Source organism: Spodoptera frugiperda, chromosome 12 (assembly GCF_023101765.2).
Source record: "Spodoptera frugiperda isolate SF20-4 chromosome 12, AGI-APGP_CSIRO_Sfru_2.0, whole genome shotgun sequence".
In the NCBI taxonomy this organism is placed as follows: domain Eukaryota; kingdom Metazoa; phylum Arthropoda; class Insecta; order Lepidoptera; family Noctuidae; genus Spodoptera; species Spodoptera frugiperda.
The window spans coordinates 14059155-14086809 of record NC_064223.1 but is presented as its reverse complement, the minus strand read 5'-3'; the positions used below and the strand labels follow the sequence as shown (position 1 = coordinate 14086809).

The window sequence follows — 27655 nt, the reverse complement described above, 5'->3', positions numbered from 1 at the left end:
TCGAAAAACTCACAGCCGAGCAAGCTATTCAACGGGCCTCTAGTTTATAGCTAGATTTCCTGACCTCATAAACACAGCGTGTTGATATTAAAAACCTCTGTGATTCGCTGCGAAAATATTTCCCCTTTTTTTTTCATATACTTTTCACTGATCCGCCTGTATATGAAAATGTGCTCAGTTTTTGCTAAAAATATTTATGTACAGTATGCTTTGAAGTCTGCGTGGCTTAATATTTTGCTTGTGTTAGTAAATTTGACACTTTTTTTTATTAAGATTTAAATTAGTTTCGCTTTTGTTAGTGGTTTTGTTATGATTCCATTTTTTGGTTGTTTTATGGACGCTAGTATGTTTTGGGGTTTATTTTGAAATCAAAGTCACGTTAATATTCTGTTTGAATTAATCAGTGGTTGGGCAACTGGTTGCTGAGCAAAGAGGTTCGGGTGTGATTTCTATATGGAACATTTTTTATACGGTTTTATTTAGTTAGGCCTGTTTGGTGATTTGGGTCTTTAGTAATTGGAATTTCGTACACACTCTTAATCTCGATGACCATACAAAATAAGCCCATTACAACCGTTTAACATAAAAAATAAAACTACATATTACTAGATGTGGGATCCGAAAATGCTTGTTCTGGGTCTAAGTGAAATGTGTGTGAAAGAAAAATCCTAGTATGAGGCGACAACTTTAAGATTTAACGCATTATCTCATAACACTTTCAGTAGTAATAACCGCTTTATCATTTTGCCAGTTCAAGCCCCTACTTCTCCAATATTCTCTATAAACAATTCCCTTCCACATAAAACAGTAAATACATTTCGTGGAACATTTTAATCATGTATTGTTTGAAAGCGATTCTTTTAAAAGGGGATTTGTAAGCGTATCTATAAATCAGGATTGTTCGTTCGTTCACGATAACTTCCAACAGTTTATTTATGAGTGAGAGGTAACAGAATGGTTGGATCCAAAGCTTTGTTTGGCTTTGAGCCATTTCAACTAAGTAAATGTTTTGTTCTATCAAAATGTTTGACAGTGACGTCTGTGCTAATTTCACTTTGAACTTCATTTATTTGATATTAAATTGAAATGTTAACTTTCCTACAAACATACCTAGTCAAACCCAGTTCAAATCCAGTTAGATTTTGTTCCCGAATCTTTCTTGTATGAAAAATCTATAATTATTTGACTGTGGGAATAATATTCATCTTATGTTGTAAAAATGGATGCGAGTCGCTAGTGATAGAGCAAAGTGGCGAATAATTGGACTATGTCCATCCGTACTGCTATAGGCTGATGATGATGCTGATGATGTTCTAAAAATGATTTTTCCATAATATTTATCACACACATGTTTTGGACTAAGCGATCCGTACCCTTAGTACGTCTGTTACCAATTGCGTTATCTGCCATATCTAATCCATCGTAATTCATTTAAGAAATATTTTATCAAAGTCAAACTAGAAAAGTTTTATTCATGACTTATTCACCGCGAGAGAAAACGCTAATCCCCACAATATTTCACCGAAACTCTCTTAACGAAACAATTTCAAAAAAATATTGAAACGAAAATATAAGATGATTTAAATAACGCTCTACATAATTCACCATCTTCGAACTCGAAACAAATAAGTAAATCAACGTCTGAGAGCTCCTTCATCGCTCGTACTTATTTTATTTTACAACAAATTCACGTTTTCTAGGTACTCAATTTAATACTCCGTTAGGTTCGTCGTGCAAATGAAACAAATTACTTTTTTGTTCTAGAAACTTCCAAGCACGTACTTAGAAGGAAAAATAAAGATAATTCGCAGCCCTAAAAACTTCCTAATGCCGACATTTTAACATTCCCAAGTAATTCTTCTGCAACAATGAAGTTAATGATCTGTGTCACATGGCTCTTTGAACCGAAAGTGTCTTATTTTAAGTATACAGTCTTTAAGATTCTAATTTATTTACAATAATAGTCATTTTCAATGACAGTACTAAGTGAAGTAACAATGTGTTTGTTAATTCTGCTGCATGCTCTGACTGACCCGTGGCGACAATGTTCATGTAGCTCATTTGCATGTACAAGATTAATTACAGTTTGAATCATAATAAGATTATCGAGTTTATCTTCATACAAATGACCTCTGTCATCCATTTAAAATGGCGATGAAATTACAATAATATTATTTACACGATTAACAAAAATGTTCAAAATGTACAGATTCATTGTTTTCGATTTCTGAAAAATTGGATTATCGTTTTAAAAAAGTCAATTTATTCAGAAACCTATAATTACAATTACATCTATGAATACTTAAAACTTTACCTGTATTACATATTACATTAATTTAACATCGTATGTACACTGTGTTCATTCGATATTTACAACCATGGCTTGTCCCGTGACACACACACTGAATGTTTTTCGGTCACTTTACACATAATTGTAAATATCTTCCATGTCTCATACATTCATTTCAGACATCGCCGCTTGAGGGACGCGAGACTGAGAGAAGTGTTGAGAGGGCGGCGAGGAGGGAGGGGGCAGCACAGACCCGTTCCCAGGCCCTTGAGACTGCCCCGTCTGAGCCTGAACGTCAGGCAAATTCCCCGCACTGCTCATAAAAGTCGCGTTCTTCGGTAGCGTCATACAATTCGACGCGTTACATATCTGATTTTGCTGATAACTGAACCCCACTTTTCTCGGCAAAGTCGTACATTGTCCCCTATTTGTTGGCGGGCTCGATTTCTGCGACAAATTCGACATTTGTATCCCCGTGTGACAAACGTTCGGGCAGTTCGCTGTAGTGAAGTGGGGAACTCGATTTGTCATTGCGATTATCGCGTTTTTGTCCTGATGATCGATGTCGACAATCGTACTCGAGCTCTGCGAATGCCCGACGAAGTAATGGGGATGCTTCGACGATACGCTATCGAACGTTGAGTTATGATTCCTTTTCTGTTGCTGCTGAAGTGCTTTTACTTGTAGTCTTGTTTTGTCTCTTTGATAGTACACGCCGGCGAAAATAAGGACATTTAGAATTAGAAGAGAGCATCCAATGGCGATGGTAACACTGAGTGCGGTGGAGTATGCAGTATAGCCGGCTACTTCCAAATTAGATACGTCCTGTGTGTGCGTATTGTTGGGAACTTGGCTCTGTGTGACGGCGGACCCTGGTCGCGCGGACATCACACTAATGCACGTCGTGACGTAAGTGTCCATCGTAGTCGAGGGCATGTCTAATGTGAGGTTGTAGGTCGGTTTGCGGTATAGCTCCATTGTGGGATCGAAATAGTTGGCGCGTGTGAGAGGGTCCGGCCTGACCAGCCCATCGTACAACTCTGGATCGTTGTGGTTCCTAAAAAGGTTGTGTTTCGCAACCACGTCTTTCATCCCTGCGCGGTGGATCTCTGGGATCAACCGAAGCCACACGGACAGCTGATGTGCCCTATAATGGTTTTTCATCCGCGGTTTCATGCCTGCAATGGAATTTATGATTGTGTAACGGGTTAAGGCATTTTGGAGGATAAAATTGTACGACCCGAACTAATGGGAAAGGTCTACGCAATTATCTTTTGGAATTGATATTGCCGCGGTCGTGAGGTGAACGAGATTAAAAGTCTTTTGTAAATTTAATGGGAAGATAACGTTCTGATATTAGATTTTTTGATAAGAACGTTCATTGGTATATTGAGTTATGATAATAGATTTCTTTGAATGGGTAATTTAGACAGACATCTAATAAATTCTTGTGGTTCACTTGATGATAACATCAATTACTTTACCTTCGAAGAAAATAAAGGAAATATACTAATATCTACGTAAATAACGTGCTGCTTACCTATTTCCAAATACTTCTGGTACAATGTATCATACTCGTCCCACAGGATGCTCTTGTACTTATTCCTCTCTCTTGATATTGGAAGCACTGACTCCTGGCGATGAACTTCGTTTGGATTTCTAAATAAAAATAAAAAAAAACATTGATTAGTTTCTTTTGTTTCACCTTTTACATTAACTCTTTTGTTAAAAGTAGTAGAGACATAATATTGAGCTGCTAATTCAGACCAGCATTCGTGACTAACAAGTTGTATCATAATTTCGTAAAATAAAGACGATTTTAATAAAATCAGTAATTCACGTCCAAATTAATTTATCATTCAGACAACTGGAAACTTGAAGTTAAGCATTACAAGTTTTATTCAAAACAGATTGGCACAGCCTGTCTGTCTCAAAATAGTTAAACTTTAACAATAATAAATAAAATATTTTCGACAAAACTTTCTCCTGTCGACTAGTTTAGGAAAATAACTGTTATTTCAATTAAAATTGGTAACAAACAAACAAACAACAAATGGTACTGAAATAAAGTTTCGTCGGGAAATTTTCAGGAAAACACTGAATTATACTCAGCGAGCCTTGCAATAGGTTTTTAGTTTCGTTCTGCTAATGTTATACACGTAGAAGTTTATGTTTAGAATTAATTTAAAAGATAAATAATAAAAAAAAATAGTCATCTAACCTAACTTTTCACTACAAACAAAATTATTGGTGTTACAAAAGTTAACTTGTAAATTCCACAACTTGTATGTTGCTATACTATGTATATTGTGAACTAACAAAAAATAACAAAATATGTAGTTGAAAATTAATTTCCGATAGTTTCACACATATTTCTATCGTTATTGCACGTAACCAAATGTGCTATGGTCGTTGCAAAATGTTGCCATAAAAATATCGGCGCGTTTTTAGATCCTTGTCATAAAATAGCAACTTTTTTTGATAGCGTAAAAACACGTTCAGTACATTAGCGATATAGTGTTTTGAAGACCATTTATTTGGTTATGGCGACACTTTCGATAAACATATTGAACTCTATATAAACTATATATAGTCTTATTTTGCTTAATTGACTGTCTGTGCTGTTTTGGGTTTCCTGTCCAGTTGGTCCTGTATGTATGTTTGTGCACGATTATCTCACGTTTGCCGTAGCCGCTTTTGATACTGTTTTCAGCATAGTAATTTTCGTACTAAGAGAAAGACTTTAGGTATATTACCGGACTAATAAAAGAAGGTTCGGCTTTTAAAATGTGGTTTTAGTAAATGAATATGAAGTCATTATTTTTAAACATAGTTTTATATTGACTTTTTAGAAACCCACTTTACTTATAAAGTAAAAACTAATGATAAAGTGTTTTGTTGTTTTTATTCGTATAGACTAAATAATGCGGTGTTGTGAGAAATAATGTTCACGCTAAGTGGTGTGACGGATATGGATTTACTACACACGCAAGTCTGATTTATTTCGCTTAGCCTAAAGCTTAGTATTGATTACCTTTTCTTCAAGTGGGCAAACTTATATTTAGCAATAATATGTTTTAGTACTCAGTTATGTAGGTACTTAAGTAAGTTAAATTTTCACGTCGACTAATAGAAGTTATTGTCAAAAAGATCAAGTTACAGAGAAATTCTGTAGTAGCACGGAGCCTGAAATTGTGCCCAGTATATGGCAACACCTTTATATTACATGGGTCTTATAACACAAATGGTGTAATATGGGTGGTACATTGTATAGCGGCATTACGTGTCGTAATGTACACATCTGCCTACCCCTTCGGGAATAAAAAGCATGACGTTGACGACGTAAATAGTATTGTAAACATAACACCGCAAATCATTTTTTAAATTAAACCAAAACTATAATATTAATTGAACGAATAATTTATCAAAATAATGAATTGACCACGACGTGTCATATTTTTCAACCTCTCATTACGCAGGTTATAATGGATCACTGTGATGGTGTGGTTGCATCAAGTGGCTACCATTGACCGCTGTGACTGACAGTCCATTAAGAGACTGGGTTTTATAGATATTTGTATACCGACTACAATGAATTAATTATGGTAAAGTATGGCGTTTTATACCGAGGATAAAGGTAATTTTTCAGTAGTAGCACGGAGTCTGGAAATGTGCCCGGTATATGGCAATAGGCTCACCACCTATTACATGGGACTTACAACATAAATTGTGAAATGTGGGTGTGCATTGGCATTATGTGCCATGATGTGCACTTCTGCCTACCCCTTCGGGAATAAAGGGCGTGACGTTATAAAATAAATAAATAAATAAAGGGAATTTTGTTTGTAGAAACTGGATATTAGGGTAAATAACAGTACCTAACAATCTCTGTTATCTTATTTAGATATCTTCCTTTGTTTTCAATGCAGTCTAGATTGCATGTTTTAGCTTGTGAACTAGTTAGTTCCTGTGTATTAGAAAACCAGAGTTACTATAACCCCAGACCATTTCACGCTTAATTTAATCTTGAGATAGTACAAAAAGCAGACCGTAATAATAACAACTATATATTGCTTTCTCTTTATACACATTATCTCAAAACAAAAGTGTGTTATAAGTCCCATGTAATAGGGGGTGAGCTTATTGCCATATACTAGCCACGATTCCAGATTCTGTCCTGCTACTGCGAAATTTTCGAAAAACCGAATAAAGCCCAGTAATACTTTGCCCGACCCAGGAATCAAACAGGAGATCTCTTGTCCAGCATTCGCACTTGCCACTCGACCAATGAGGCAAGCAACTCTTCAACACACAACTCATCTCAAAAACACACAATTTGATGTCACATATTCCAATCTAACATTTGAAAGCACTTAAAACGCGAACAGCTCGAAAATATGAATAGCTTCTAGCGCGACTATGAAACCGCTGAAAGCTTTGATGTCTCCAAAATACGAAACAAATAACAACGTTCGTTCAAATACAACGGACTGAGCATTTAGCAAACTAATTCTCAGGCAAGCAAACAAAACATTTGGCGAAACTCACCCGGTTCTCGCAAAATTAGCCATATAAAGTATGAATGCCTCTGACAAAGCCACTTCAGACTTAGTGTAGTTTCTCGGAAAATGGCCAAGCCCATCCACTAATGGTGCCCCGAATAAGTATGGCAGCTCTTCACCGTGAACTGACCCCATCCTCTGAAATATGAAAGGATATTAGTACGATAATTTAACAGCTGAATGAATATCTATAATGGAATTTAATTAAGGATTAAATCTATATAAATAAAAATGAATCGTCAAAATGTATGTACGCCCATAACTTCTGAACGACTGTACCAAATTGGACATTTTTTTTAAATGTATTCCTTGTTGTAAGGAGAAGGTTTGTATAAAAAAAATTGAAAAAATTGCTGTTCGTTAGTCTCGCTAAAACTTGAGAACTGCTGGACCGATTTGGTAGATTTCGGTCTTGAATTATTTGTGTAGGTGCAGGGAAGGTATAAAAGGTGAGAAAAAAAAATGTTGAATGCAAAAAAAGTTTGCTGAGTCAGCTAGTGACAAATATAATATATTTCCCTCAAAATTACAATGTTACAACCTTTGACAGAATTCTTTCATTCTTCAAAGAATGCAATGTGTAATAAATAGTTTGTAGTCGTAAAATGTTTAAGAGAAAACTATTGAAAGACTGCCACTCTACGCTGAAACTCATGCCGCACTTTAGAGTGTACTGAATGGAACATAATATTTTTAAGATCATTTCACAATGAAAGCAAGAAAAATAAGTAAAAAATATGATTCTGTACTATATTGTCAATAGTCGAAATGATAAGATCATCATAAAAAAAGGAGAAACAAATATTAAAGATTTGGTTAATTACTATTACGTAATGGTTTATGGAATAATACAACTAAGACTTTATGAAGCTATTCTTACTTCGTTTAATACTCTAAAATTATCAATTAAAAACAATGGGATTGAATGAAAAAAACAAAACGTTCATAACCAAGGTAATTCAAAATAATTTTATAGGTAAAATAATATAAAAACATTCTAACCCTCACCTGCGGATAATCCCCATCTTTCGTCTGGTAATCGAACACGTAGAAGAAGGTCCTGGGCGATGTGTCTGGGGAACTGAGGAAATCTCCAGTCTGTACCAGAGGGGCTACGTACTGAGCATCTGACAGCGCCAGTACTGCTGCATCTCTAGTGTTTATGGGGTGCTGGTGCGAAAGAGAAAAAAGCAGAATTACTGTGTTGTATTGCAACGTATTAATCACAAATTTAACTCATTGGGGGAGGACTATGTTCAGTAGTGGATGTGTAATAGCTGATATGATGATTGCAATGAATACTTTATGACTAACTAATAATGTATATAGAAAGTAGACATATCATATAGAAAGAAAAAAGAAAACAATTTTATTTATCCGTAGTTAAGGAGACAAAAGCACATACAGTTGTAACACTATCATGTAGGTTAGATATGTCAAGTCTGCAGCGAAAAAGGTTCAGCTTGTCCAAGATAGGGGCATACAAATTCCTCCGCTACATCTGACTGGATGATTGATAAGCTGAAGTAGCACAACCGTTCAGACTAATTGTAGAAATCTGGATTTTGGCAGGCGGTCTTTCGGGGTATAGGAAAGTACTTAGAGGAGATATTTTGAAATATCTACAAAAGTAGAATTTGCTTGATCTATTGAGGAATTGGATGAAGTAAAAGTGAAAGATGACATCGAAATAGAAGAAGAATCTAGTTAACATCAAGTAAATGAATTATGAGGATTATCTTACAAATGACTAAAGAGCCAGACAATATACTAAAATCATAACTAATCCTTTACCTTTATTTAGCTCATAACCCAAATCAATAAGCAGAAAGCCTTCATTAAAATTCCGTTTAAATTCTCGAGAGAAATATTTGTAAGTCCACCACAATCATTAGCAGGGTTGTGTTTGGACTTATGACCTTTTGATTGGCGGTGAACAACCTATATATATCATCATACCATTTTATCTTCTAAATGATCATGAGCAGAAGTCTACACATTTGATAATTGTTATCTTAATATTATTAACATATTAATATTTCAATTGTTAACATAAGATTTGGAGATAATGATAGAGGAAAAATAGCACAATACAAATGACACATTTATAGTGGTCAAAGAAATGTTCATATAATTCCATTTAGCTCAGTTGAGACATTCAATATATCGTCTGAACTGGAAACAGTACGAATTTCACAGAGGGATTTAGGAGCAAGTGCCAAAGCTTTTGAATTCTCTGCCAAGTCATCATAACGTGTCTCACCTAGTCTCATGTAGGTCAAGTTGTTGCAACTTAAGGTATTGTTTTGTGAAATTCGATTGATGGAAAGATGATGCAGAGGAGTTTTAGTCATGAATAGTTAAGGTCATAGGATTAATGCCTGGCTAGTATATCGATCTATTGAAATTAATTACCAATCTCAATCCATATCTTTGAATCGTAGTCGAATTATGACATTGATTAGTCAGAAATTCTATCAAAAATCCTAGATCCAATTGAAATTGGTTATTACTTTCATCCATAAATCACTTTACACATAAAATGAATCCTAACTACCAACCGCAGACGCAATACTATCAACAAACATCAAATATTTCACACAAATTATGTCACCTCTATATAAATAAATTCACATTAAAGTCCCAATAATGTGAACGAACAAGTAATAAAGGCCAGTGGCGAATAAATTATTGGACCTATAAATAAAATCATAATTACCTGCACAGTCCTTTCCCAGTCAGTGTACTCATTAACTATTGTGAAGAATATTTCGCTCAAATGATATGTGTATGCATTTCTGACGTAAGTCCTGAAACAAATGAGGTAATTAGTACTTGGAAGAATAACAAAAAAGAAATATTGTGAGAGTATAAAACTATACTCATTGTTGAACGTATCGTAAAATATATTAATTTACGATACGTTGATGGCATTTATAAAGAAGATGTTACACATAGGAATACTATTATCGCATTTTTAATACAAATCATAATGATAAAACGTTCCAAAAAATATTTATTACCAAATAAGAACGTTATTGCCAAATCAACCTAAAATATATTCAGTTTTACCAGCAAAATTCTAACCTACATAAAGACAACAATAGAAATCCCAAATTATATAACTCAGCACAGAATTCTCTCATTACATTAGGACCTATTATGTGCGTCGTATATATATTCGACTTGTCCTAGAAAAACCTAGACAATAAAATCTCAATGACACTCTACCAAACCCATAAATCAAAAACAATTACCCTATTCAACTCACTTTACCTTCTACACGAATAAAACCTTCTCTTATCTAACAATACGTTTGCAAAGGCCTCAGCCAAAACCGAACAATTTCTTAAGGAAAACTATTAACAAATACGGCGAAGAAAAAATATTTTTTCTTCAAGCAATTCTTGGGATATCGATTGGCATACCTGTGCCCAATAGTTATTACGTAAGGGAGACTCTAAATCGGTTCAGATTGTTGTACTTGCGGGCACTAGACGGTAATGGCCCAATAACCTGTCTCACTTCATTCGTATTACCGACCCTAACACGAATATTACTTGTTATTGGTGCGTCGCTTGAGAATTTGGAGCAAAATGTTGAAATGACGATTGAGTTTAAGATTTTGTAATTTTAAGAAGGTTGTGTTTAATTTTGTGTGTGTGTGTGTGAAATTTAATGGGAGTGATAATAATTAAGTAGGCAACCTATAAAACATTCTACATTAAAACAAATTCTAAATTAAATTCTTAAAAGAGTAGGTATTTAACAATCCGAGTCGAAGTACAACGATCGAAGTCACTAGAGATGTAATTCCCAAAAATGTTAGCAAAATACAAAATCGAAAGCCCATTTTTCACCAGTAATAAACTTCTAATAATCCTATCAGATTGTTAAACAAGCTCCATACAAAGACTTATCAAAATAATACAATTAATCACACACCCAGCATACGATACAACATCAAAAGACCGTTGTTTTAGCTTTATTAAAAACCTCGTATTTTTGCGTTGAATAAACCCGTAATTTGTCTGGTGAAAGACATCAAAGGGAAACGCTAGAGAGTTGCACATTCACATTAAAATGTGGATTTATAACGCTCATTCTCATAGCGGCCATTTTCCTTGGAAAGGAGACAGAGTAAACGTATTTTGTTAGTAATGTCCCATGTAATGAAGGCATTGCTTTAAGGTGAATAGGAATTAAAACTGTATCTTATATAAGACTTGACATGTTATGTTAACAAAAGGTCAAGATCTTAATAAGCTTTTGGGGATAATTTTCATACAAAACCCAAACCCTGGAACTGGCTATGAAAAAATACAATACTATATTTTTTCTCTGATAATAATCGCTCATGTACCCATTATTTCGTGTTAGGTATCTCCAGTGAAATATGACGAACAATAAAGGTATTCTTTATTCTATTAAATAGACTATTTTATTAACAGTTAGTTACACGAAAAGAAAATAAGAACCGTATATAAATAGTAGTCTAGTATGTTTATTTGAAAATGTTTGTAAACATCTAGTACTTGGTACCACGGAGGAATATTCCACGGTATTCCCCAATAACACGTCTACGTGACTATCGACTATTCAATAAAATTCTTCAAAATATTTCGCTATCCAACTCCACTACCCAATATGTTTGATGACAACCTATTCACAAGAAAACGTTCCATGACCGTATACCGCTCAAACATCAATTTGCTGAATAAACATCGTCCTTACCTTATTATTCTATCCCTTCGTTCGCCTTCGAACCCATTTTGTATATCCTGTGCGGAAAATTTCCACAGCGCTTCACTGGTGACTACTCCGAAGAGGAGATCATACTTATTCTGACCTCCCCTTATCCCAAACATCCTTTCTCCACTTCTTTTATCAGCTTTCATGTTGTTTACTCCTGATACACTTGAGAAACCCTGAAGGTCATTGGGAATGAAAAAAGTCAAGAGTTCTTTAGCATAATCAGTTTTGACGACCACACCGTCCACTGATGGACCAAATGCTGTTAAGTAGCTTGGTGTACTAATTTCAGCGGACATTAGTTCGTCTAGTGGCACTTCTCTTAAGCAGTCTACTATGAGCTCATGGTCTTTTACAATGTCTTCTGGAAGCGTGCAGTTAGCCTGTTTCGCTAATTGGACGGAGAAACTGACTGGGTCTTCAACAAGAGCCCACGAGCTTAACGCTGACCCTGATAGCAGAATCGAACGGTGAAATAGACCTGCAACAAAATTATGAGTTAATTTTTTTCTTAAATGACTTGAAAATTTTACTACAGAACATTTCTTTGGAAAACGTTAACGTCTTAAACTAGACAATTTAAAAAATTCCATTGCAAAGAAATTTAATTAGAAAGACAAAGGGACGTTAGCGTAAAATGTTTAATTTTTTTCATTGAAAAAGCAAACGCAGAATGCAATCAAGGCAACAACAGAGACATAAAGTACTGAGATCCTAGCTTCTACCCAAGTTCCTTTGTAATCTTTAGTTGAAAGGTAAAGTCTCAAGAGTATTAAAAAGACTAAGAGCCACGTTTTAACTACCCAGAGATTTAATTAAAACATCGTTTAGTTTACTTTTACATTTACCTGCTCTTTTAGCAACGGCCTACAATTTTATTACCGACAAAGAAGTTAAAAACTAAAGTCTATTCTTATTGCCTTCGTATTTTTATTAAACTTTTTTAATCCAGAACCATTTTCCCTTTTATATTCGAACCCTATCATAAATATTCAACTCAAAAGCTTTCCTAGTTCCCGAAAAATAGCATATCGATCGTAATAGGCAATTTCATTGAAAATTCTAGTTTGCACGTTGGAATAAATTTGGAATCCCAAAAGCGCCTCTAATTGTAAAAGTGAGGGAATAAATTTTGGGTTCAATTTTGCTGAATTTGTACAGGTCGGACGACTGATGATTACTTTAGGTAAACGAACACTTTGCACTACGTTTGTGCATTGCAAATTGAAATGTGTAACCATCAATTTAGGATTGATTTTTTCAAATCCTATTACGATAGGAATTGATACGGGAAAGATTTTTTATTTCAGGGATTTCATAATAAAGGCACTTTAAAACTCAAAAAAAAACTGAACTGGACTGTCCTGAACTGGAGTGATACCATGACCTCACAGACAACCGACGCGAAACAACGTTTGCGTTGTGTGAGTGAGGTTACCGGCAATTGCCAATTTTCCCAATCCCCAATTTCCCAACAACCCTTAAATTTCTAACGTCCAAAAGGTAACGTCCAGCATCTTACTTGTAACGCCTCTGGTGTTTCGGGTGTCTATAGGCGGTGGCGATTGCTTACCATCAGGTGATACATCTGCTCGTTTACCGGCTTATACCATTTTTTTTTCACGTACTATTTTACACATATTTTTCGTACAGTTTTTACTCCATTACACCCACATATGACAAAAAAGAATCTATGGAGTAAATGTGGGGCAAGCGATTAAAAAAAGGACTTCTAAAGATGAAAATGTCAATGGAAGGCTCGGCAAGGACCGCCTTTGAAGGACACAACGACCTTATCGTGTTATTGGTGTTTTTCAAAAAGGTCAGGTAATGTAACCCACAGCGAGGATCCGTGGTTGTGTTATGTGTTCTGAAGGTCTGACTACGGTTCCGTTAATATTATTTGCAAAAAATATATCCGTGTCTCGGTTTAAAAATAGGATGTGATCACTTACAACGCTGAGTTATCGAAATAGTAGGACAAACTTTGTAGACTTAAACTTATGAATAAAAGTTTCAATAAATTTATTGGTAAATTTTAAAATAGTAGAATTTATTATAGCAATTAATTTGATTTGGTTCATAGATGACTAGAACGTCACCGTTTAGAATACGAGATTTTTTTAAGTAAAATATGTTACTAATGGAGATCTTATTATTGAAATCACGAACCTATAGCATGATTCAATTTTTATTTCGTGTTCTCAATAATAAATCATTTTTCAATCAGGTAGTAATAAATATCGTTATAAGTCTCATGTAATAGAGGGTTTGCCTATTGCCATAAACCGGACACATTTCCAGACTCCGTGCTTAATTTCTCAATAGTAACTAAAAATTTTACAATAACCCACAAAAGCTTAGCAATACTTTGCGCGACCCGGTAACCGAAGTCCGAGGCAGTCACTCAGGTAATCATGCGACAAATCGACTAATAAGACACCAGACTTTAGGAAATATCTTAAAACACTTACCAGGCATAACAGTAGGGGAAATCATGAGGAAATTGATGCAGGCGGCTCCTGACCCATGGCCCAGCATAGTGACGTTACCCGCGTCACCTCCAAACAGGGCGATGTTCTGTTGCACCCAGTGTAGGGCTGCTATCTGGTCCATCAACCCGTAGTTCGCTACTCGGGCCTTTAGATGCGGTATGGGATTCGCGTTTAGGAAACCTGTTGGTAAAATTATTGAGGTTAGAAGAGATATGTATTTTAATAATAACTAAGTATAGTAAGATTTTAGTATAAATTATCTAAACATCACGTAAATTTATGGAGAAAAGCTCTACTAATTGCCAGTCACAGCGGTACTATTCATCATGAGTACCATGCGCAAACGCGACGATGACGTCGCTTAGCCTACTGATGATAATATGCCTTTTCTCCATTAATTTACGTGAGTAAACCGTTACTTTTAGTTAAGGTATTAATATGTATTTTGTTCGAAGGAAAATAATCAATGCTAACATTCTTTGCCTTAGTATATCGGATTTTGTTAGTAGATTTGGTGATATTATTGAGGGTACAAGAAAACTTTTTGGTTCAGGTCGAAAGTAAAGGATGCTAGCGAAATATGTTATGTAAGGTTGTCGGATTTCCATAATAGTGTAACACTATGTTTTCTAAAAACGATTGGTAAACTATTCAATATCAATAATTATATTATATTCAAACTTTAGCGAATAAAGGGCGCTTCTGTCAATGTCAAGTTACCTGACATTCAACTAATTTCCTTGTTTCAAGAAAAACACAAAGTGCGCAATTAAATTACAACTAAAACAAAAAATATAATAACTTTGATGAGATAAAAACCTCTATTTGTTGTTGTATACAATATTTTATCTTAGTAACAAAGAAAACATTTAAGTATCAAATTCTAAGAAAACACAATACAAATTATTTATTTTTGATTTTCATTTCCTTTGAAGATTTTCGTTTTCAAGGTAAAAGGGTAAACCGATCAAAGTGGAAATATACAACAAAGGTATTGAGGTTTGTTTTTAAGGTTCCGTACCCAAAGGGTAGAACTGGACCTTATTACTAAGAATCCGCTGTCTGTCCGTATGTCCATCAGTGGCCTTAGCAGATATGACTAGTTTTATTTGGAAAATTCTGCAATTATGAAATCAATGTTAAACAATAATGCAACTATTTGCAAAGCAGATTTCGGTATGCTGCCGCTGTCTTTTTTGTATGTCTGTGCATACAAATTGTCAAACAATATATTTCCACAAAATACAACTACCCAATAAAATTACAAAAAAAGTCAACACTTGTTAATTGAAAATAAATTTTATTGCTACGAAAATAGAGTTTCATATTCAATGAATCAAAACTATGTAGCAAAGTTCGTGAGTAATATTTGATTAGGCAAATTGGTACGTGACAAAAGTAGCAGTTCAAAGCTAGTCATAATATAATTACATTGTGTGAAAACAGTGCTTTTATATGGCAATATTCAACAAATACGTTTAGTTTTTTATGACACGCTTCATACTATGGACTGGCAAACGATATTAGATTTAATATACTCGGTATTTAAGTAGACTTTTACTTACACTGTCTTCAAATTTGTTAAAGGTAGTTGACTATTGCTATGATCCTTAGATTTCTTTATGAAAAGACGTAACTGCATTGAAGCTTCAATCAAAAGCAAACCTTGCATTCAAGGTCAAATAAGGATGCTTTTCAAAAATCACCAAAAAGGCACTTACCTAAAATACCAAGTCTGTAGTTGATGGTGATGACGACGAGACCACCATAGCTGGCTAAGACGGAACCGTCATACACGTTCCCTGAGTTCCACTCGAAGGACTCTCCATGGATGAAAATCACCACTGGATACTTCGCTTGTAGTGTTGGTCCGACTGCAACAAATATTTAAATATTAGATTTTAAGCAAACGTAGTGTAGAGGGTCCTCCAGTCCTTTGGGGCCGCGGGTGCATAGAGCGCTGATTGTACATAAGTGCTCATCTAACGTCATCAAGGAAGACGGTACTTGCAAGGCTTATAGGAGTCACATATCTCCCTAGGGATGTGCCATAACAGGCGTTGTTTAGGACTGCATACGATCAGGACCCAAGAGCAGGTGTAATTAGAGGACTCGGTGTCTCTTATCGGTGCTGAAGGTGGTCACCGGAATGGTTTTAATGAGATAAAAATCCCACACTCCCTAGTTTTTCTCCCCAAAAAGGCCTATATCTAGCAGTAAGGAGACATAACATTTCACATGTTGTTTAGTGAATGCTCTAGGCAAAAGTGCTTTAAAGATCGGTACCTACAACTAAATTGAAAAATGATTCTACAACAATCCCTATTGCATTTCGGATAAGCAATCATACTGAAAGTCGACACACCCCGCAGAACGTCTGTTACCTACAAAATTACAAACGCAAAAATATTATGTCAGACTCAGAGGTCGAATTTCAACCAACAAATAACATAAATCAACACTTCACCAATAACTGCTACACCACAAAACATTATAAATCAATCTACATCACACTCCCACAATAATGTAATGGAAAGAAAAATTCAAATGATTTTTCTCAAAGCGTTCGACTTTTCTACTACTTGCCTATACTTTTGTTTATGTTATCAAGTTCTCGCATGAAGGCTCGGCGTGCACGCTAGATAAAGTCGAAACATTGGATATGTGCCAACGGATATGAATTATATTTTTATCATTGAATAACAATGGATATAAACACAATGATATTGTTTTGTGAATAAATTGTTTACTATGGTTTATGGGTAGTCTGGACCAGTTACAAATGGACTAGCGATTGGTATCAAGATAATCGTTTCGAATCGAATTTCTTGGAAATGGTAGCAGCGGTAGTACCTTATCCATTCAAATAAAGAAAAATAAGTAATGACTAAAATTGTCTCTATTTACGAATCCAAAGATATCGATAGATAAAGGTCAATTTCGAAGTTGGTCTCATTTAAAAGACAACCGTAAAAAAGTTACATGTCACTACATTATGTCTGTTACTAGTTTCTGCCAGCGGCTTTGCCAGCGTTCCCGTTGATTATAAAGTATCCTAATCTAAGTTAGCTCATGCCCTGTCTGTATACCAAATTTCATCAAAATCCGTTTAATAGTTACAGCGTGATTGACAGACAAACATCCAAATAACACATTCACATTTATAATATAAATGTGATTAAAGAAACTGTGCGGTCTGTTCTTAACTAACCAACATCGTTTAAATGACGTCATTAGTTTAATTGTAAAACAAATCAACTGAAATACCTTCTCAGTAACATTAAATTGAAATAAAAAAATACCTAGTAATATAAACTCAAACATATCACGATCGCAGTACAATTTAAACTCCAATATATACGAGGAACTAAAGCACGATACCAATACTAGTTTCCCTCGGAAATATCTCGTGTTCAGTTCTCAAATAACTAGTATTTTCGTATCGAATTCACAAGTCACTGGCGTAATAACATCGATAACGTTTGCCTGTAAAGGCACGTTCAAATTGTTTTTGGAGTAGATTCTTTAGTTAAATATATGTTTGTATTGTCACCGAAATCGCTAACCTGCATTGAGCAAGTGTGGTGATTAATGCTCGAACTTTCTTGTGAGAAGAGGCTTTGGTTAGTAGTGACCACTAATTGATGTGATGTATCGTCACGCCTTTTATCCGTGTAGATGCCACCGTAGTATACAGGTACCCACTTTACACCATTTCTGTTATAAGTCAAGTCGAGTTGTGTGTGTGTGAGTATATTGCCATGCACGACTCTAGACTCCGTGCTACTACTGAGAAATTTTCGAAAAAAATATAAAATCACTGCAATACTCGATAGCCCGACCTGGGAATCAAATTCGAAGACTCCTTCATACTTCTTCGAGATTTAAAATACCGTTTTTGTAATTAATATTCGATAAATAATTGAACACAGTTTTACAATGAATCTCAACAATTCTTAAAGTACCGACGTATTAAGATAGTAACGTAAACGTAATAAGATACCTACAAACTAAATATAGCATTCTAGACACACCTTAATATCTACTCCACAACTACCCTTAGAAGGTAGGAAATATATCGCCGTGTTTAGTATTAATAAAATGGAGGAATGAAATGTGGTTGCCACTGATTTGAGGTTTGTGGCGATTGGCATCGATTGTGAATCGGATCGATGAAATGTTTGATGATAAAGGATAATTCAATGGTGCGTGAAAATGGATTGGAACTGAGAGGAAGGGATAGGTTGAGGTGAACGTATTATTGTTTTGGACGTGTGTGTGTGTGTGTGATTGGGATTTTTGTTTATTTCTTCTGTGAGTTTAGTGTTATGTACTAGCTACTGTATTTTTATATATATATCCTAATCAAGTTAGGTTTTTAGGGTACTTTTCTACCAACGATGTACTTTGTAGTTATCAGCTGTGTGACCGTTTCCACCGATATTAAGCTATGTAGCTGTGCGAGGAAGATGCACAGCTCGAGTATGCGATGTATCGATAGTAGGGAAGTCATCTATAGCACACATCCATAGCACGCATCTTTCCATATAAAAGCATAGCTTAGCTGAGTCCGTTTTCAACAGTGCTAAGCTATGTGTACCAATGAATATGATTGGTAGAAGCTATCCACGGCAAGGTAGGATAGCACATAATAGATGGAAAGCAGCGTTACACTTAAAAAATACTGCTAAGTATAACGTTGACATCAATAATATATTTACTCATTTTATATCATTATTCCCACACGAACATGCCATTTCACGTGGAAAAGCATGGTGTTAATTACCGCAACTAATCTAACAATGCTACATTGTACTCAAAATAAATAAACAACAGATAATTACTACACATTAATTATTATTGTTCAACTTTACATTCAACTGCCAGCACAATTCCAACTCTAAACACAAATCGTATAAAAACCATGTTTGTTTACAAAAATATTTTTATACTTATAAAAAAATAAAAAGCTGAAGTAAAATATTCGTCTTCAAATGACATGTTCGTTACACCCACTCTCTTGGTACAGACTGCATTCAATACCAACACACATTAACGAAAGGTATTCAGCAAGAACCAGTATAAACTGATCTTTGAATGTACTGAAGCATTTTACAAAGCGAAACCATGATAAACTGGTTTTGTACAGCTCGATGTGTTGCTTTGTTTACGCTCATGTTCAATGGAAAGAATTTGCATTTTCTCTACCCAATATGTCTGTCACAGAGCTTCAATGAGAATGTGCTGGCATATACGTATTTTTGTACTTTATAACTATTATTTATTTTCTTAAATATTTTTATTTTTCGATACTAGGATTTTGTCCTGGGACGTGGGTGCGTTTACAAGCACATTATAATAATGTATCACACTTAGACCCAGAACAATAATAATTTATGGTTCTAATGGATATAAGCTGACTATATTCAAGACAAACTTTTTTTTTAAGGGAAGCAAATTATCCAATGGCTTCTCCTGCTTTGGGCGAGACCAGAGAGAGTGTCAGCCTCTTACTCACTGAAACCTGCTTTTCGAGCTAGATCCGTAGTAAATCCGCTAGGTAGTCCGCAGCGCCGGATTTTAATTCACGCTAGGCGCTCATTGTCATGAGATACCTCATCAAATAAGTACGTCAGCAAGCACAAAACATTTTTTTTTAAATATAGATTTTGCAGTTAAAATATTAATACACATAGGTATACTGTATGTGGTTTGGCGTGAGTGCTATTTGAAAACATAATGTTAGGTGCTTATGTGAATTAGTACATTAAAGTGGTTTGGTTTTGTGGGAAAATTATGTGCATGTTTGTGGTAAATAATAATGAAGAGTGGGTACATAATGTATGCATACAAACTGTTATTTTATTACATCGTTGTTACGAAACTGTTTGTTTAGAGATTTCAAAATGCCTGTTTTTTGTTATGGTATAAGCTGATGAACGAGCACCTAGGTTCACTGGCGGACAGACTGACGGACAATTCAATTTGATGTTTCAAAAGTGCCTAATTTAGGATTAATTAAAATAAATGCTTTGACTTTGACTATGATGAATCCCCTGATGGTAAGCAATCACCACTACTCATGAACACACGAAACACCAGAGGCGTTACAAGTGCGTTGCTGGCTTTTTGGGGGTTAGGAATTTAAGGATTATTGCGTTATTGAATCGGGAATTAGGAAGATTAGGAAGGGGGATAATTGAGTCCCGGTAACTTCACTCACACAACGCAAGCGTTATTTCACGTTGGTGGTTTCTGTGAGGCTGTGGTATCACTCTGGTCGACCAGAAGCTAGTTTCAAATAATTTGGAATTTCTATAGCTGCTATTAGATCTTCGTGATTGAAGCAACATACAAAACAGATTATGTTCCCAATAACTTCACACTATAGTCTATTAACTACCAGCAATCCGCCCATCACATACTCTGGGAGTGTGGTCTCTGGCAATCTGAGCGTAACACTATGTTGGATAATTTAATTGTTTCATCAGGTGTAGTTTATTACACGGACCTTGTGGAGTCTCGAGCAAATTTCCGTGCGTTTAGGCGTTTTTGCCATACCTATTATTGGAAGCAAGTATAACAGCTCACGCATAGGACCCATTTAGTATTAGCATTTAATATTTTAGTTTTAAGTAAAATTTCCGTGGTGCTTGGCGACTGGGCTTCTCCCAGTTGTGCAGTCTCTTTTGTGCCTTAAGGCTTAAGTCATCCTGTCTCCTGCATTAAATTCACCGAGGGAAGTGGAAACTATCGTTTTCTTTTCTTCTCCTCTAATAACATCTTCTGATTTGTTTCGTTGCGGGATCCAAGACAGTCATTCATTTCCCTGGGACGCGCCGGACTTCAGTGTTCCGGTGTTTTCATGTTTGTATCTACTGTAGATCCTGGCTTACAGGAGTTGCAGCGGTATGGGAGGTTGTGGCGGGCTTGTCCCATTAAAAAAAATAACTACCAAGATCTTACCCATATAGACAGGCATACCATGAAATACGACTCATTCCATTATAGTAAGTAAGCAATATTTCATAAAGTTCAAAATGGAATTTGAGGATAACTTTGGAAATTAATTTGAATACCAGCATTTGAGAGCAACGACTGCTCATAACCATAAAGTTAAACAATTTGTTATTTAACAGCCAGATAACGGGAGATAATGAACGTTTGCGACGTTTTGACGTTAAATTGCCGATTATTTTAACCTTAAGTTTGGTTATTATTGAGTAAATGTATGAAAAGTTTGATGTAGATTGAGTTGTAATAATAATATTACATCGTCCCTTATAAAGTCATAGTTTTATACAATTTAATTTGCAATTTTTAAGTCGGTTTGTGTGTGTGGAGTTAAAACCAAACTCACAATAGGCAAAGAAATAAATTGTTTTATTTGACTTGACGAAAAATTCATAAAATAGAAAAAACACTAAGTTACAGTAAACATAGCCTCGGCAGGCCCTTTTTGAGGTGCGCGCGGCCACGGCTCGCTTGATGACGCATTCGACGCAAGTTTAGTGTTGACCCGATGGCTTGTTTGGCGCGTTACAATACAAAATATTATTCAGGAATTCGAAAATCAGAAACTCAAATCTCAGATTTCCAGTCAAACACAGTCAGTAATCAGTAAAATTACTCACTTTATCGTACAATGTGGCAAATAAGAGACAATAAGTAGGGTAACAAACACGTAGTAAGGATCTTAACCTACAATACATACCTATATTTAATGCACAATGTCAAACAAAATACCTAATACTTATATTCTTTCTTTTCTTTTCTTTTTTAAAAAACGTTGCCCCATATTAGGATTTTCTCCTGTGTCGTGGGTGCGTTTACAAACATACAAGTTCACATACACATGACACCCAGACCCGAAACAACAATTTGTGGATCACACAAAGAGTTGCTCCGTGCGGGAATCGAACCCGCTACCCGTTGCGCGGCAGCCCAGCCACCACACCAACCGTGCAGTCTATTAAAACACAGATATAAAAAATGCATACCACCTTTTAACAGCATATCGTTTAGAAAACCGTTTAAAACTTAGCGTTCGTGAAGTGTATCAAAAGATGAAAGTTGTTAACTCGACTGGATAAAAGTGAGTTGGTTAGACGTCGGCACTGTGCACAAAAGGTGTATTTTATGGAAACTAAAAGTTAGAATACAGGCATTGTTCATCTTGATACTGGTTTAGTATTAAGTTAGGAACTAAGTTTTTTCGTATGAACTGTTATAAGAATGCTATGTTAAAAAGGTAGCTTGATTTCTAACTTAAAAACAGTACTCTTAATATGAGTTTGTTTAACGTTGAACGAGATCGAAACAAAACCGCTTTCTGCTCTCTGATTGGTTTGTTCATTAGTGCTAATCAAAGTGCCAAACACGGTCTCGTTTTAATAAAGAACTCGTACTAAGCCCTCAGTGTATACTTATAAATTCTGTATAATGAGAATAGTACAAAGTCTGGAGTGTATGTCAAATGGTCATAGGGATCTTTATTGCAGAAAACTCATACAAAACATAACTGATGATAATTAAATGATAAATGGCTGTTAAAAGCGTATTTTGCATTTATCCCTAACCCAGTAGTGTTAAAAAAGATAAAAGTTGTATTATTATTAGTTACGTCATTAAATAGAAAAAAAAACTTCGTAAGTAACTACTTATAAAAATTATGTGCAGATATAATTTTCGTCCCACTCCCTAAATGAAAAATAAGCGCGATAATATTTCTCAGGATCATACGATTTCCGCATTAGGATGGTATAATATAAAATTTCGCTCAATTTTATTGGTGCTGTATATTCTGAAGGTTACAAGGAAAATGGAACAGAAAGATATAATAAAAAGAAAACAAACGTGCCAAACGATGATGTGAACACAAAAGGAAATGATTGAAGAAAAATGAGAAAAAGATAACGACGTAAGTATTCAAGTAGGAAAATATAAAAGAATCAAATACCATTATAATACGCACTCTGCTTATAACGTAGTATTCCATTAAAAATCTTAAGAACTGGCTCGTTTGTATGGAGTGGATGTAAGAGCTACTGCCGAACAATGAGATTCTGGTGCAATTTCGAAGACAGTAAAAATTATCAGTAATAATAGCATGGACATGGTACCTCATGGACTCATAATGCAAAACAAGTGAAAAGTGGGTGTTAGTGGCTTATCCCTTTGTTATTTTTTATGAAATAGAAGGCAGATAAGCAGACGTATTACCTGATGGTAAGCGATCAGCTCCGCCTATGGACATCCATAAGCGGCCATAATCGCTTACCAGAGGAGTCACAGGTGTGTGTATGGTTTCTTAAAAAGGAATACCCTCTTTTCTTTAAGGTTAGAAGATCGTATCGGTTCTGAAATACCGCCGATGACAGTGTGATAAATTAAAAGCGTGACTATATAAGTAAAAACAAAAACATATTTATTAGTTTAGCGTCAAAATACGAAGCACAAAATAGCTCAACATGAAAAATATTCAATATAAAATACAACAAAAATATAGCAGGTAAAATAACTACTAAATATTTTATGAAGGTTGAATAGTTAAAAGCAGTAACGTTTACAGGTTTTTATCATAGCCAACAAGTTGTTAATATTAACTGTGAGACCGTTACCGTCGTAAACGAATGGCTACTAACGTTTTGTCTATAAATAAGTTTATGATACAACGTAAAATTATATAATTTTCATTACATAATAACTTCAATGTGAAACACCATTCTTAAAATTGCATGTTATTATGTGTAATTTTGCCTACCAATTTGGTAGTAAATAATATACATTTCACTCACTTTTCACCATTTATTTTAGTCCTATGCGTATTAGAAGTATACCGGGTACAATTCCAAACTCCGCACTATTACAAAGAAGTTTTCAAAATACTCTAATATTATTATTTTACCCAACCCGGTTACCGTGCCCTAAACTACATAACATAACACTACTTATTTTTGAAACTTTAACTCAAAAAGTACAATCGTAGTCACTTAACCATACCCAATTTTTTGTTTATCAACTCTAGTCATATAATTGGTACATACTATAACGATAATAATGTCTTAAGACGCCTGCTTCTCATACATGAGAGTGTGCGTTTGAAACCTACCAACGACTAGTACCAATATGACATTTTCCAAGTTATATGTACTTTCTAAGATTATTTAGACACCACAGACAAACGGTGAAGGGTAACATAGTAAGGAAACCTAAGCTTATAATTTCTAATTATAAGTTTGAAATCGCCAACCCGCATTGAGCAAGCGTGGTGATTAATGCTCAAACCTTCTCCGTGTGAGAAGAGGCTTTGGTCAGCAATGGCCACTTATAGGCTGTTGATGATAGCGATAATAATGATATTGTTATAATATTACAATCAGTATGGAACGTCGAGCTCCGACCTCAATGTCCTCAATCATAAACCGCTGCAATTAACGATTTCGGTGCAATATCCGTGTAATTAATACGTATTATCGAATACTACACTATAATTATCGACTTAATCGTTTTTCTGTTAATGATCTCATTTATAATTATTAGTATTTTCATTTTTAAACCCATTAATCTGAACTACGATTGGTGGTTTTAAAATCATATGAGTGTCAGAATGTAATGTTTATTAGTAAACTGAGACAAAAACTGATAAAATATTTTTAAGACGGAATTCGAAAGCTCTAGATTTTCTATTGGTTCTATACTTCTTGCGGCATTCTGAATATTCTATCGCAGACAGAAGCAGATAGGTCTTCTGCACCCTTTATATATTTTACAGAACCTGTATGATGCCTCATATAATGGAATAGGAGGCAAACGAACAGACAAGTCAAGTTAACTATGGAATGAACTATCGTCAGCGGTATTTCCAAACCGATACAAACTTCAAACACACAGAGCGTATTCCTTTTTAATAGGCCCGCAACGCACCTGTGACTTATCTGATGTTAAGGGTATCCATCGGCGGCGCTGGTCGCTTACCATGAGGTGACCTATCTGCTCGTTTGTCCGGCTATTCCATGAAAAGGTCACCTGGTCGAGAGCAATGATCATACCAGACACAGTGAAACCAAAAACAACCTAAATAATAATTGATAATATGACCCAACATTCCATTCCAAATCTTATACCAACACCGCTAAAATCACAATTCCCAAAACCAAAACTACAACCTGCCGTAACGTTAATAACTTCTTCACAAATACTTTCGCTCACGAATCACAGTCTTGCGCATCTCACGTGTCTATTGTTAAAGAACAAAGGGACAAAACTATTTGGATGAAAGAGGGGGACAAACATTGCGAACTGTGATTAAAATGTTCGAAGAAAAGTTCTGCTCGTTGTAACCGTGGTTATTGATGCAAAACGTTTCTTCGGGTTAACAATGGCCGTTTTGGTTATTAAAAGTGCAGGAGTTTTGATTGCGGAATGTTCTAGAGCATTTTGGTTTTAATTGGTATTTGTTGCAGATAATTCTTTGTGTTATTTGGGGTAAGAGAGTTAAGGGATGAAAAGTGGACTCATTTTCTGCCTTACGTAATTGATTGCTGAACTATTATTGTCGAATGTATCTGCTGGTTATACTCATAGTTAGTACGTTATGAGACATGACTTTTTACAAAGTATGTTTAGTTCACTATCGCCAATTACCCCCTTCCCAATCTGTCCAATTCCTGATTCTCCAACAACCCTAAAATACTTAACTCCCAAAAGGCCGGCAACGCGTCGATTACTTACCATCAGGTAATTTGTATGTTCGTTTATACGTTACGCGGCTTATACCATAAAAAGTTCAGACATTACCCTAATTCATTTAAAAAGTTTCAGATTATTAATAAAAGAAAAGGTATAAAACAAGATTCAATTTCAAATCCACCAACTGCAGCTTTAAATCGACAAATTCTTTTGATAAATAATCAGTCTATTTTAATACCCATCAACATATTCATTGCAGAAAACCTTGTTATCCAAAATTCAATACGCTTCATGCATCGCTTTGACTAAAGTTCTTTGAAACACAAAACCTATAATGTTACCCAAAGCATGTGTTAAAAGCGTTCAAGCACCGTGAAATTCATTTTAAAATTGTCTCTTTAATTCAATTTCGAGGTTACATTACAAAGTCATTGAATGCAATAATACCACGAACTCACCAACATGCCGTGAATGCATTTCGCGAATAAATTGCATGGAAATATGAAGTCAAACATTTTCTTTTAAAACGTAACTCAATGTTATTGCATTTTCGTTTGTAGAGAATTTCGTCGAGTCTAACTGTAATTGAATGGTTGGGAATCTAAGCATTTGTATTCTGAACTAAAGTATTTTTATGATGAAACTAGCTTGGCTTTGTTGTTTGATATTAAGTATAGGGTGAAAGATCGACCTTTCACGCTAGCATAGTTTTTTTTTTTAGGATATAAGCCGGTAAGCGAGCAGACGGATCACCTGATGGTAAGCAATTGCCGCCTATAGACCCCTGAAACACCAGAGGCGTTACAAGTGCGTTGCCGGCCTTTTTGGGATTTAGGTAATTAAGGGTTTTTGGGGAATCGGGGATTGGGAAGGGGGTAGTTAATCTCATTCACACAAAACAAGAGTTGTTTTACATCGGTTTTCTGTGAGGCCATGGTATCACTTCGGTCGAGCCAGCTCATTCGTGCCGAAGCATGACTCTCCCACACTTAAAACTAGTCAAGTTACCTCGTCAAACAGTTATGTGAGTAAACTTTAAAACTTAATAAAATTATTCATCAATCCATTTCAGTTTATAGCTTGACATAAAATATTTCTCTTCAATAGAGCGCCAATGGATTGCATTCATTTTTTATAATATAGGTATTCAAACACCGACGATGTCGCTATTGTTAAATGTGTACGCATCATACGTTTTTAGCAAATAATAAATTCTTTAAAAATTGTAAAGGCATTTTTGTCCTACTTGAAACCAGAAATACCGCATTTCATATCGACCAAATCAATAGTCACGGGGTAAGATGGAAAAGCCATAGGAAACAGCTACGGCATAAATTACACCGATTTCCATAATTTATCAATTTGGTAATCGTTATAATTTCTATCATTTGAATCTTCAATATTATTCAATTTTGATTCTATCTGCATTTGTAAATCATTTTTGAATTCATAAATCAGATCAATATAATGGTAGGTAAGTTGGTAAGATTCCACGGTACGTTTTGTACCCTACGTGAATATTAATAAAAAATATTCCATTCTTGCTATTCTTGGGGAACCGTGCTTGTAATCGATTATGAACATACTTAAATGTTTTTCTTATAAAAGGCTGTTTTAAACTGACCATTCAATATATACTTTTTTAAAGTTTGTCAACTGTAAGCGTAATTGATCCAAGACACTCCGGGCGTCGAGGATTGCTAGACGATCTTCGGTCACCATAAGCACAGGTCTGCGGACGGCGACCACGGGTAGCTAACGACGAGTACGAGTGGTTCTGGTCGACTACCCCGTCGACCAGAACCAGACTCGAGCGTAGGCATGTTTTTAGTTTTAATAAAATAGTGCGTGAAGGAGTTTCAGAC

The 27655-nt window shown here is 35.2% G+C and overlaps 1 protein-coding gene across 2 annotated transcripts in view; it reads right to left on the bottom strand.

Annotated features, from left to right (window-relative positions):
* Positions 1–1285: 1285 nt before the first annotated feature.
* LOC118262889 (neuroligin-4, Y-linked) overlaps positions 1286–27655 on the bottom strand; it is an 89939-nt gene continuing 63569 nt past the window's right edge. The window contains exons 4-11 of one of the 2 annotated variants that reach the window (XM_050697243.1): positions 15821–15973; positions 14079–14279; positions 11587–12085; positions 9572–9662; positions 7855–8022; positions 6839–6990; positions 3831–3949; positions 1286–3468 (exon numbers count right to left, since the gene is read on the bottom strand). In XM_050697243.1, coding sequence (XP_050553200.1) covers positions 2453–3468; positions 3831–3949; positions 6839–6990; positions 7855–8022; positions 9572–9662; positions 11587–12085; positions 14079–14279; positions 15821–15973 — 2399 coding nt within the window. In that variant the 3' untranslated portion in view covers positions 1286–2452. The remainder of the gene's footprint in view (positions 3469–3830; positions 3950–6838; positions 6991–7854; positions 8023–9571; positions 9663–11586; positions 12086–14078; positions 14280–15820; positions 15974–27655) is intronic. The other variant, XM_050697244.1, reaches the window with a different exon arrangement.